Below are 13502 nucleotides of genomic sequence, written 5' to 3'. Positions count from 1 at the left end.
CACCGATAGGCTTTACACAATGCATTAGAAACTCAATTACAATGATGAGACAAAGGCTTAGCCATTTAAACATCGACTAGAGACGTACTCCAAACTTGACATACATGGTTGAAGATAGAGTAGGAACACAAACCCTCATGGAATCTAGACAACCAGACCCGCCATAAGGCACCTTCACTGGCTCCACATCGACGTTGAAAAAAGACGCCTACCTCTTCACCACCATGCTGCCGCTCTCTAGAAAGAAAGCGGCGAAAAACACAAGAAAACAAACAAACACCGAGAGGGAAAAATAAGGTCCGCGCCACCCGACCGTCGGATCGGTGATCGGAGGCGAGGGGATGCGTCGACTCACCGGGAACGTCTTGGCTACATCGCATGGTGACCAAATTTTCGTTACACGCCCTAAATTCTTCCAAATTAGCCACAAACACACATGATCCACCACTCAAGAGCCCAATGACAACTTTTTTTTCCAAAGCCCTAATGATAACCCTTGATCTGGCTGGGATCATTAGCCACTCTAACCACCACTCGACCGGGAGGCCCCACCCGCAGCTTAACAAAACCACCTCCGCCGCTGTCCCCGTTCCCTTTTCCCCTCCGATCGCAGCAGCTTCCGCGAAGACGGAGCCGCCCCCATTAAAATACCGAACTCGCCACGCCCCCGCATCTCTCCACCCTCCCCGCTCCTCCTCCTCGGCCTCCGCCGCCCCCGCCCCCGCCTCCCCGAATCCCAGCCCTAGCGGCCGGCGAGCGCGGCGATGGGCGCCGTCGCCTCCACGGTGGCGGCGCGCTTCGCCTTCTTCCCGCCCTCCCCGCCGTCGTACGGCGTCGAGCCCCCGCCCTCGCCGGCGGCCGCGGCCGCGGACGGCGCGGTGGTGGAGCTCAGCGGGGTGCCCCGGCGGGGCGGCGTGGAGGCGCGGCGGCTGCCGACCAAGCGCGGCTCGGAGGTGGTGGCCATGTACGTGCGCCAGCCCGGGGCGCGCCTCACGCTGCTCTACTCCCACGGCAACGCCGCCGACCTGGGCCAGATGTACGAGCTCTTCGTCGAGCTCAGCTCACACCTCAACGTCAACCTCATGGGGTGCGTACGTCTCCCATCTGTTAGTAACGTTTCGCTATGAATTACGGTGCTGCTACTGTCAGGTTGCTCGATTAGTAGGGTGGAAGGAATTGGATTTAGTAGAACTTGACTGCTTGGGTTTTGCTTGTTGGGGTATGCTTAGGAACGTTTGGGCCCTGTTGTTCCGTAAAACGTCGATGGAAGTTCAATCTTCAAGGTCGTGCTGGCGGTTGGTTGTGCATCCACGCCTTCATGGAAAGTAGTATTAGTCGTTAGATACTTTTGTGATTTGATTGAGGTTGTTGAACCCATGGGAATGTCTGCGAGGCCGTTGTTATCGGCTGGGTGGTCCGAAGACTAGGCCAGTCTGGTCAATAATTGGTTGATTTGATTGAAGTGGATCATTATTTTTCTAATAAATGTTAGAGGATTTAGGACTGATTGGAAAGTTTGGATGTTAGTGTGCTGTGCTAGTCAGTGGTGGGAACGTCTACTTTATGTCATTGTCACTGCTAGAGTCGTTTGAAAATTCTCGTATCTGTGCACGCAAAATGAAACATTTGGATTCTAGTGTTGAATTGTGAATCTTCTGATCCTACCTTAAATAATTCAGTTGGTAAGGACTGAAGATCCATTGTGTCGGAATGTAGTTTGGTGGTCGCCATTTTTGGCCACAATCTGAATGCCTCATTGGCACATTCATATGTTCTTTTTTATTACCAATATTAAGTTTCTTGCCGTGCGGAAAAATAAACAAACAAAAGGTTTGCATCATTGTTGTTTGCTCCGTTTGGATATTTATTTTTCCTAGTATAGGGATCTTATACTGTTAACGATGAGGACAGGGTTTTTACTTTCTTTTTACTTCACTTCTAATTAGATTCTTGTATAATTATTATAGTTATCGTTTCTGTTGTACCTGCAAAATTGGTTAGGTTTGTCTAGAAGTTTTAGCTATAGATTTGTTTCGTTCTTCTGTTTAATGGATACCCCCCCCCCCCCCCCCCCCCCCCCCCGGGGGGATAATTTGGTTTGTTCTTGATAAAGTAATGAAATCCCACTTGGGCACTTTGATTAGAACTATTGTAGGTAGTAGTGAATAAATGAAGGAGCTTTTGTTGGTAGCTTCTGTTCCATCTACTCATTTGAGTGGGTCAGGCTTTTGATGAGGGAATTGGGCACTCCTGATCAGTTACTATGTTTATAATTGATAGACTGCCAGATGAGCTGTTTACTGGTTAGATTAATTGAGTTGTCCAGTTGATATTAGGCATACCCAGTTTCAAATCGTGTGGTGTGGAGCAATGAACAATTGCTCTATCGTGTCTCCAGCTTCTTGTTTGAGTAGCCATTTTTTTTTCAGTTGAGTAGTGAACACCATTTGTATCTGTCTTATAGCTCCAATGCCAGTTTGTCCTTTCTTTCATCTGTTTGCATATTTGACTTTCCAAAGGGTCTATCTCTAGTTTCCTTGACCTTATAATATAGAGTAGACCAGTTGTTGCTTTGACGCGTGGCAGCTACAATAGGTCATGCAAATTTCAAGGAGAATTCTTATATATTACTGTACTTGATTTAAGCTCTGTGTTTGTGTTTATGATATGTATGTTCTTCCATTTGATACTGTTGATAGTTGATACTTACCAGTCATGATCCTGCTGGCAGTGTCACATATATTTCACTGATCCTAATACCCATTTTGGCTTCACACAGTAACTAATGAAGTATATTCTTTCCCACTTTTACAGTTATGATTATTCTGGATATGGGCAATCATCTGGGAAGGTATAGACTCAATCTTTTTCTAGGAAAGTACTTTTCCTCTCCTCTTCCCCTTTGCTTTCTGTTTTAAGAGGTTCAGCTACCATCGGTTTGCATAGCTGACTTGATTTATTTCTATTTGATTCTGCAGCCAAGTGAGCAGAACACTTATGCAGACATAGAGGCCGCTTATAGGTGTCTCATAGAAACTTATGGGGCCTCCGAGGAAAACATCATTCTGTATGGTCAATCAGTTGGCAGTGGCCCTACTTTAGATTTGGCATCTCGTTTGCCTCATTTGAGAGCAGTGGTTCTACATAGTCCAATTTCGTCTGGCTTGAGAGTAATGTATCCTGTGAAACATACATACTGGTTTGACATATATAAGGTGATTATTTTACTTTGTTTCTTTCAGTTTCATCTTTTCCTTGATCTGATCCCTATATTTTTGTTTGCAGAACATTGACAAAGTTGCATTGGTCAAATGCCCCGTGTTAGTAATCCATGTGAGTATTCTAGTGACAGCAAGATTCCCTAAAGGTCTTAAAACTCCATATGACATGAAATGCTTTTGTATTTTAATTTTGGTGGTGTTCTTTCCTCCTATGAAAAGGAAATCAATAGTTGGTCCCGTACCAGTTTGGTGGCGCGGGGATGGATTGGAGCCCTTTTTAGATTTGATTATCTCTATATTGTTTTCTCCATTCTCTTCAAATATGTTTCAAGTTAGATGCTTCTAGCACAGTTCTAAAAACCGAACCGATGACCCCAGCCGCCAGGCTGTTGGTTCATCGGTCAACCTGCTGGTTTGCCTGTCCAACAGCCAGTTCACCTATTCACTCACCGGTCTTATAAGTTTTAAGAATATTCATTTGGCATCATATAATGTAATTAGTAAAACAATCACATGTAAAGCGATAGATTAAGTTCAACATAGCTGTACTGTTGTAATGCCTATGTGACTGTCCTTTCCTTTTGAAGAGTACAACTCTTTCCTTGGACGGAAATTTAACAATTTCTGATTATGGTGTTTTGGGAAGAGATGCCTGTTCCATAGCAACATCAATATTCCCTCACCTATTTATGGCATTAAAACTATTTCATCTGCAGGGTACGGCTGATGATGTTGTTGACTGTTCTCATGGGAGAGCACTGTGGGAACTGTCCAAAGTGAAGTATGAGCCTTTGTGGGTCAAAGGTGGGAACCATTGTAATTTGGAACTCTATCCCGAATACATTAAGCACCTAAAGAAGTTCATCACAGCCATAGAGAAGTCCCCACCACTGAAAGATGAATCTCCAGAAAGTTCAGGCCCTTCAGATCTTGAAACAGGATCTGAAAGTATGGAGAGTTCAAGAAAAAGCACGGATGTGAGGGACAAATCAAGGTCAAGCACTGATCACAGGCGGAGTACAGACCGACGGGAGAAACCAAGGAGCAGCATAGATAGGAAGGATAAAGGCAGAAAGAGTGTAGATCATCCTGACAAACCACGGGCTAGTGTGGATCAATCTGATAAGCCACGGAAAAGCATTGACCGGTCTGTATATTCTTACATGCACTCTGTTTGTTTTACTGTTTAATGTGGATTCCTGTTACAGGACATATGCTTGTCTTGTCTTCTTGACTCTTGCAATGAATTGTGTGACAGCTTTGGAGGGATGATGAGGTCGGTTAAATTGTGCAATATTGACTGCTTCAAAGTAACTTCCACTTCCGGGAGCTGAAAATAGTGGAAGGTTAGTTTTGATAGTATCTGTATTTATTTCATCTGTATAATCTATTCCATTGGGTGTTTTTAGTTTTGCTGTGGAAGGTGTATTGGTTTGGGTGAGGGTTATGCACACTGAATTGTTTCGTGAGAAGAAATGATCATTCATTCCCGACCCCCTGAGTTTTCAAAGCCATTCATTTGGCACATCAACAATGCTACTCCCACGGAGTATGAAGCAACACCATTGTTACACTGTACATAAGTAGTTGTATCATTACACTGTCGTAGTTTTTCTTTTTCATAGAAACATTTGATAGATAACTAAACTGGGAATTTGTGTCTTCCCTCTGGAAAGTTCTCTTCAAATATGGATTTATGTCACTTGATTGCTTTGTCATAGAGCTTGAGCTTGAAACGAATCACTGGATCATTCAATGTAATCATCATCTTTGTTCAGTTCAACGCTCATGTTCTAGCTATCCTGTTTCTCTATTAATACAATATATACTCCCTCCGTCGCAGTTTACATGGTGCCTGCACATTTGAGGTTCAAGTATGACCATCAGTCTGACCAATGAAATGTGGGTCACTGTCAATGTAATTAAAACTCGAAATACAAGGATGACATGTAAACTAGGACGGACACATACTTGCTAGAGAATCATGCAAGAACAGCTTGCATGTTAATTGTTGTGGCTGGTTATTACTCTCTCAGATATATTTTGTCCTAAGTCTAAACTCATAATATTTCACCATCTTCATATAAAAATATATCAAATTATACTGTACCAAATAAATAGTGTGAAAATATATTTCATGGTGTATCTAATGATATTGATTTGGTGTTGTAGATGTTGATACTTCTTTCTATAATTTGGTCAAAACTATAAAGTTCGACTTAAGGATCATTGTAGACAATTGCAAAATGATTGAAATTATGAACAAGAAATTTGTAAGCTATCATAATTGAAGCTAACATCGCTTGACATCATAGTTTTTAGGAAATTTAGGTACAAAACATCCTATTTCGGGGAAAAACAAATGAATTTTGAAGTAGTTGTACAACATCACTTAGTCGTCGCCTTTTTCCAAAGTAGTTTATCCAATTCCAATGGGCTTCTTTTGTATCTACCTCCATGCGTTAGTGTGAATGGGTCATTTTTTCCTTCTAATTTGTAGTACATTTCAAGAGTTTTAGCTGGTTCCTTGTTAGATAGTAGGTAGTGAATAGAAACTCAGAAGCCCGTTGGACATGATGTCTTCTTCAGTTATTTCTACTATTTGTGTTAAATTCTTTGTGGCTTGTATGTACTTCCCATTGTTTCAATTATCGATGACAAAATCGATTGGGGCATTTAACCACTGCATAAAGAACGAAATTTTGTTCCAACATAAACTGACAATAACTTTTGGGTCTGCTCTGTTATGTTTGTCTACCTGAGACCTTTTGTCAATGTCAAGCAAACATCCAAACATATTTTCATTAATCAAGATGCGGCCATGGCATGGGCAACAACTTATATATTCTGAAATACAAACCATCGTCTTTGTTTGTGACACATTTATCTTAATGCACATGTATCATAAGCATCATGAGAAGTTTGTACCTGATTTTAAAGATGCGTGTACGAAGAGTTTTACTTCAACAACAAGTGGCTTGACTTGTTGTGCGAGTACAATCTTGAGGACAACGGATGGTAAACCTATAAGTTTTTTGGAAAAAATGGAATGCTACCTATCATGATTATTTTACACAATTGATACGACCTCTACTCGAAAGGACCAAAGGAATGCATAATGTCGTCAAGAAAAGATTTTCTGGGAAACTTAGTCTTTCAGAACTCCCTGTAGAATGTTTTTTTTTTCGAGAAAACGCAGAAGATTTGCATTTCATTGCATTGAAAAGGAAGGGGTTTCAGTTACATCCTCCTAGGAGGCAGTTATACAGGGTGAGGGTGCTGCAATTAATGTACATCCTAGGTTTGGGGAATGAGGGCACGCAGGCCCAACGCGCCGGCTCTGGCCCAAAGGGTCGCCTCCTCCTTGATTTTATCCAGTAGCGTAGCTATAGAAGGGCTGGCTCTGTCGAAGACGCAGTCGTTCCGATGCTTCCATAGCATCCAAGGAATGAGTAGTGTCGCCAAGGCGAGGCCCTTGCACATAGGCTTGGGCGTGTGCTGCCGCACGGAGAGCCACTAGGTGTTGGTTGATGGCTCGCCATCAGGTGGGGTGCAGGGAACCCTTAGCCAGCTCAGGATTTCATACCATACCTGCCGGGAGAACGGGCAGGCGAGGAGGAGATGCTAGAGGGTCTCCGGCGCCTGGTCACAAAGTGGGCAGCACGCGGGGTGCTGCAAGCCGCGACGGGCGAGGCGGTCAGCAGTCCAACACCGGTCTAAGTAGGCGAGCCAATGGAAGAAGCGTACCCGGGGCGACGCCCAACATTTCCAAGTGAGCTTCCAAGCATCACATGCGGTGGATTCGTGGAACATGGCAAGGTAGGCGGACTGCGCGGTGTAGGTGCCTTTGGAGCTCCACTTCCAGAGTAGATGATCTGGCTCGGCGGAGAGCGTTGTGTGCTCAATCATGTGCCAGAGTTGCAGGTACTCACTGATCTCTTGAATCCCAACGTTGCCCTGTATGTCGCGCGCCCAATTGTTGGCCTGAAGGCCATCCGCCACCGTCCGCAGCTTGCGGCGTCTCTTGGGGATGCAAGAGTATAACGCCGGCGCGATCTCGCTGACGGAGCGTCCGTCAATCCAGCGGTCCTCCCAGAACAAGGCGAGCTGGCCGTTGCCTATCTGCATGGTGGTCGAGGCAAAGAAAAAGGCGCGCTTGTCGGCGAAGAACTGCAGGTCAAGACCACTCCAAGCCCTGGCGCTGTCGGTGCGGCTTAGCCACAGCCAACATGTGCGGAGGGCGAGGCCTGTGCGCTCGAGGTTGTGGACACCAAGTCCTCCAAGCGAGATTGGCCGTGCGACGCGCCGCCAGTTGACATGGCAGTGGCCGCCGTTGGCTTCGGCGCGTCCGGCCCAAAGGAATCCCCTCTGTATCTTCTCCAGCGCCTTGATGATCCGCTTCGGTGGTGCTAGCGCCAGCAGCTGGTGGATGGGGATGGCGCTGAGCACGGCCTTGACAAAAGCAAGGCGGCCAGCCTTGTTCATGAGGCGCGCCTTCCAGGTAGGCAGCATGCCAGCAATTTTGTCAACCACGGGTTGGAGCAGGGCAGCGGATGGGCGCTTGATCGTGAGCGGGATGCCAAGATATGTGATAGGCAGGTCCACGATGGGGCAGCCAAGTGCGTCGATGATAGGCGCCATGTCGTCGGCGTCGCAGTAGATGAGTGTGGCAGAGCTCTTCAGGAAGTTCACCTGGAGGCCCGACGCGCGTCCGAAGAGCTGCAGGACTCCTTTCACTGCCATGGTGCCGCCCGGAGTGGAGTGGCAAAATAGGATCACATCGTCCGCATATAGCAAGACGGTCGGGATCGGGCGCCGCGGGTGAAGCTGCTGCAAGATGCCCGTCTCGGTGGCTCGGCGAAGGAGACGGCTAAGCGTGTCGACCGCGAGGACAAATAGCTGGGGCGAGAGGGGATCGCCCTGTCGAAACCCGCAGCGATGCCAAATGGTCGGGCCGGGCTTGCCGTTCAGGAGCACCTTGGTGCTGGCCGACGAAAGCAGAATGGCCAGCCAGTCCAGGAAATGGTTGCCGAATCCGTATTGGCGCAATACCTCGAAGAGGAACGGCCAGCTGATCGAGTCGAAGGCCCGTGCCAAGTCGAGCTTCAACAGCAAGCAGGGGGCCTTGAGCTGATGGAGTAGGCGCGTGGACTGTCGGACGAGGACGAAGTTGTCATGCAACGAGCGTCCAGGGATGAACGCGTTCTGGTTCGCGCTGACGAGGGCATTGAGCTTGGGCGCGAGACGCAGCGAGAGGACCTTCGCGAAGATCTTGGCGACGAGGTGGATGAGGCTTATCGGCCTGTAGTCTCCGAGACAGCGAGCGTCCGCGCGCTTGGGCAGCAGCGTGAGAAGCGCCTGGTTAAGGCAGCTGAAACCACGGCCCCGGAGCGCGTAGAGCTGCTGGAACGCGTCGATGAGGTCCTGCTTCTCCCTGTAGAATGTGAGAGGGTTTTCATTAATCTTTGTGAAATTAAGTTTGATGAAGATTTGAATTCACGTGAAAAAATATTCCAAATTATGCTGAAGAATGTAGCTGAACATATACAAAGAGAGTGCATTTAGAATTTGAGGAAGAATTTTAAAAGACAATTTTCATTGTCTTGTAAACTGTCACTCCCTCTGTCCTAGTATCAAAAAACGTCTTACATTATAGGACGGAGGGAGTACAAACCAATGCCAATCTTGACATATATAGTTATGCAAAAGTGCAATGATCATGGAGCAATGGTTGTATTCAGCAGTGCAGATATGACCATTACAAGTTCTTGCACAAAGTACCAATTCATAGTTATGCATACACATTTTATACCAAAATGATAAAATATGCATCCATATCTAGGTATATTGTGCAAGTGTGCCTTTGAAGTTTTCAATATCAATAATGTTTCGTTTTGCCATCACAACATATAATGAAGAGAAGGGCAACATGTGCAATTTTTTTTTAATTGAGAAACAAGTAGGAAGGTAAGTTTGAAAACACATGTTGCATGTATCTCATGAAGGGTGGCATCCATTCATTGAAGTGTTTGTTATCAAAAGAACTTGACGATTTCAAAAAAGGCCATTGATAAGTTGTACATTCGATAATTCTATATGTAAGATGCAAGAAAGAACCCATGAGGTTCTGCTAGTTTTGACTGAATGTGCTACAGGCACTTTAAAAGGTACAATATCGTTTCGAGTCCTTGGGTGATAAAAAGGCAAATGGCAAACTATCTATATACACGGAGGATATGCTAATCCTGTGATGTCAACCTTCGAAAATGATGTGTATGGCAACCTTTGACCATGGTTGTTTACCGTTGGCGCCTTTTATCGCCCGAGGAACTCTAAACCAAATTTTCTTGCATCTTCGCTTAAATGATTATGTGCTTCCAAGTCCAACTTCAATGAAGTTCTCCAAATCATTCATAAGTTCTTTTGATAGTGATCACTTCATTGTAGCGGATGCCATCTTTCATGAGAATGAGATACGTGTAACATGCAGTTTCAATTGTTTCTTAATATAAAATTCTCTTTTTGCATATTTTGTCCTTCTGTTTAGTGTATATTACGATGGCAAAATGAAAACATCATTCGTATTGAAGGCTTACCGAAAAAGGCTTTCGCCCGCTTTATAGATAAAGCAAACCGCCAAGAGCACACATACAAGTACCAGTCCAGGACACACGCACCCACAAAACACAACAAGATAACCAAAGGGTTCTGCTGAGGGCACAGCTCAACAAGCCCTAAGAAACAACAAAGAAAGCTGCACGGCCAAGGTCGGAGCCAAAGCCGAAGAGGAACACCAAGCATCTAGTCAGGCTCTGGAGGAGGCGGCGGTGGCGGCGGCGATAGGCGGACAACCATCGAGCGAAGGTTGGCGATGAAGGCGGAGATGGCGTCCCGGTCTCGAGGGCGGCTAAGTATTGAAGACTTTGAAGACATGCTCGCACAATATACTTATAACATATGGATGCCATATTTTACGAAACCACATTTGCAATTTAAAACATGTATACATACATATGAATTCGTATTTTCTGCAAAACATGTAATGGTCATATGTCAATACTGAGCACTCAATTTGTATCAATTTACAATACAATGACAAATTTCTTTTAAATTGTTTCTCAAACTCTGAGTACACCCTACTTGTATATGATTCAGCTGTGGTCTTCAAGAAAGAGAAATTTGGGATGCAATAAATCCGTTTCTTTACATGTGAATTAAAATCTTTACCAACTCATTTTTACGAAGACTAACAGAAACCTTCTCACATTCTACAAGGAGTTATGAAAGACCGATTTTCATACGAAATATTTTTCTTCAAGAGATTATTCGAGGTCATATCGACTTTAAAAGAGACACAGTAGATAGCATCCACCTTTTCCTGAGGCCATATAAATTTTCCATCTATTTGTTGTCCTCAAAGTTCAAGCCGCTTCTTTTTTACATGAAACTAGGATATGTCTTTCTACACACATCTTTTAAAATCAGGTGGTAACTTCTCAAGATGCTTATGAATTATATGCTCGAGAAATTTAGCAGCATTAACATAAATAATGTGCCACAAACAAAGAAGATGGCTTGTATTTCAGAATACATAAGCAATTATTGATGCCATGGTCGCGTCTTGATTAGTAAAATTGTGCTTGAACGCTTGCTTGATATTGCCATTATAAAGGTCTCAAAGAGCCAAATAAATGATTTAGTTGTCTCATTAAATAATAGAGCATACCCAAAAGTTATTGTCTACTTGTGATGGTTGGTTCCAAGGAGTGGAGCAAAGGCCATTTCACTCTTTACTAGTCTCAAATGTGGTGTCAAATGATATAAAATCACCAAAGCATGCATGATCCATGATAGACTAACGTATGCCCAAATGAAATTAGCTATTTGACCACCTTCCTCATCTATCTGAATGGCATAAAAATATATAGAAATCCTCTGTATGCTTATTACTCAAGTATTCTAACTGTTTGCGCATCACTGGATTCTGAATACTTATTGCGTTTGCGACCAATCTCATTATTGCAATCCATCCTTGAGAATGACACTTTCTCCACTCATGTGTGAAACTCCATGAATACATCTGGCACCATCCCGACTTCCTGTATCCGGTGAATTAGCATCCTGTCCACTTCTCTAACACATCTTTGGGATCTCAAGCTTATATGCAACTTATGTGGACTAACAAGATAATGATTGTGATCGATACAACCTTTTGCGCTGTCCGAATCCCCTATTTGCTGACACTCAACTGACCACAAGCATCGCAACCCGTCATTGTAGTGTCCTTTGATGACTCGGTTCTCAATGTCCTCGGTTATTGCAATTTATCTGATAGGTGCTTTGTCTGACTGTTTCTAATACTGAACCTAACCTTAATGGCATAGGTGTTGTGCATCTCATAAGCTTTGTCCTTTGATTTGAAGGACATTAATTCCAGCTGCAGGAACGATTCGAATTTGCCAACTTTAACCATGTGTTGTACAACACAATGAGTTGAGAATGAAAAATAATATCATTGACAACATTTTTCCAAGACAAAGTAAATGACACTCAATCTGTTTCAAAATATAAGACGTTTTTGGCCTAAATTTAGAGCAAAAAATGTCTTATATTTTAATACGGACGGAGTATGTTTTTATAACATATAGTTAATATTTTGTTAGTTAATTTGATGCTGAAAGTGAGTGTCAAAAAATGTATCCGAGCCTTGTAAACCCGAGAGAAGGTAGTACTCCTACTTAACATTGGAAATAAAGACTCCTACAGAAATGCTGTGCGATCATGTGTACCTTTGTTCTCACACATGCGTCTAGGCAAAGCACCCCTGCAATGGACGTGGCCTAACGAAAAACTACACCTATTAGATTGCCTTGTCGCACGTTAGCGCTGGCAGCGTGTCCAGATCCACCACAAAGCAGCCTACAACAACAGTTAGGACGATGGAAAAGTTAATCCACGGAAGTTGTGAAAAGGTAGAGTGCTCGCTGGTACTACATGAGCTCTGGGTTCGAGCCGCTTTGCTGCCCCTGCAAGGAAGACAATGTGTCGCTGCTGCCTCCGTCCAGGACCAGGGACGCGCCGAGAAGCGAGAAGCGACGGGCCCGCCCGCCCACTCGGCTAGGAGGTCGCGCCCTCGTGCTCCGGCCACTCCCAGTGCGCGCAAATGATGCCGTCGCCGGAGCCCGACGCGGCGTTGCACGTGCTAGCAGCTCACACGGTAAACGCAAGAGCTGCCTTTTGCTGCTGGCGTACGAGTGCGTTCCGAAGTCGCCTGACTGCTGCTTCTCCACAAAAGCTTCCAGCAGAATGGACAGTAAACCTGTCTCGCCTGAGAGATTATACATATTTTTGGTAGGTTCAGCGAAAAGGCGAACGGAAGAAATTCAGTTCCATGAACCTCTCGGCCAAGTGTGAATCGTGAGGACGCACACGGGCGCATCTGGTACAGCTTGAAGCCCCAGGAGACCGAGTTGACTGTCTCCAAGAACGCATTCCGGGCCCAGCGCCTGTTCCCCAAAGCAGCAGTACCGAAGCTCTCATTCGGCATCTTGCTCGTGCTTTAAGAGCCATCGGCAATGGCCAGCAGCTGAAAAGAGGAACCGTCAAGTCAGTCGACGCTCGAAAGCCGAATCAATGTACCGGCCAAACCCAACCAACTGCAACAGTTGACGCTCGAAAGTCTAATCCACCTCTGAAAACTGACCAAATTCAACCGACTGCGAACGGTTTTGCCGACGACGAGCGTTCACTCCTAAGCTCCTGAAATTCAATGGCACCGACAACGGCGGTGGTGTAACACTGGTGCGTGTGATCTTCCATGCGCGGCCGTCTGATTCACGCTCGCCACCGGTTGTTTTTGGTCATCGTCTGGGACTCTGATGCGTAAATATGGTTTGAAGGTACGTGTTGGGAGAACACGGGAACCATTACTATAGATCAAATGGAGGTGAGGTCGAAGCCCTAGGTTCTGGCCTTGGTCACCGAAATCCTTTCTAGTTGGCCACTACACTTTGCTCGTTGCATGCATCCATGGGCAGAATGCCCAATGCACCCAAAATCTTCAGCCGTAAGCAATGGCAGATCCTTGGAGCAGTTTTAATTCACAGTTCACAAGAGATCATCGGAAACTACTGCTTGCCAAACGGCAAGGGACAAGCTTTGAGCACTTCCAAGGACGTGAATATACTCAAGCCAATAAGAAAATGCCGAGGGATCAGACTACTATATGGCCTGCAAGTACAGATGCGGCATTCCACGCGCAGGAGATACGTGCCACAAGGT

General features: G+C 45.2%; 1 protein-coding gene across 2 annotated transcripts; it reads left to right on the top strand.

Moving 5' to 3' along the window:
• The first annotated feature begins 597 nt into the window (after nucleotides 1-597).
• Nucleotides 598-5245, top strand: LOC125520528 (alpha/beta hydrolase domain-containing protein 17C-like). Of its 2 annotated transcripts, XM_048685483.1 has the most exons (7): nucleotides 598-1087; nucleotides 2815-2851; nucleotides 2979-3215; nucleotides 3286-3333; nucleotides 3938-4368; nucleotides 4480-4567; nucleotides 5065-5245. In XM_048685483.1, exons 1-6 carry the CDS (start codon nucleotides 765-767, stop codon nucleotides 4553-4555), a joined length of 1152 nt encoding a protein of 383 aa, XP_048541440.1. In that variant the 5' UTR covers nucleotides 598-764; the 3' UTR covers nucleotides 4556-4567; nucleotides 5065-5245. The 2 variants fall into 2 exon arrangements, with proteins under 2 accessions (XP_048541440.1, XP_048541439.1); XM_048685482.1 differs by lacking the exon at nucleotides 5065-5245 and having other exon boundaries at nucleotides 599-1087; nucleotides 4480-5023.
• Nucleotides 5246-13502: the final 8257 nt, after the last annotated feature.

This window comes from Triticum urartu, chromosome 7 (assembly GCF_003073215.2).
Source record: "Triticum urartu cultivar G1812 chromosome 7, Tu2.1, whole genome shotgun sequence".
Classification (NCBI taxonomy): Eukaryota; Viridiplantae; Streptophyta; class Magnoliopsida; order Poales; family Poaceae; genus Triticum; species Triticum urartu.
This window is presented reverse-complemented; position numbering and strand designations above follow the sequence as displayed.

Bases quoted from the DNA above. Each gene is read 5' to 3' on its own strand.
- LOC125520528 (XM_048685483.1), top strand. From the start codon at position 765: ATGGGCGCCGTCGCCTCCACGGTGGCGGCGCGCTTCGCCTTCTTCCCG. The intron at 3,216-3,285 runs GTGATTATTTTA...TTTTGTTTGCAG, and splicing joins ACTGGTTTGACATATATAAG to AACATTGACAAAGTTGCATT. The intron at 4,369-4,479 runs GTCTGTATATTC...ATTGTGTGACAG, and splicing joins CCACGGAAAAGCATTGACCG to CTTTGGAGGGATGATGAGGT.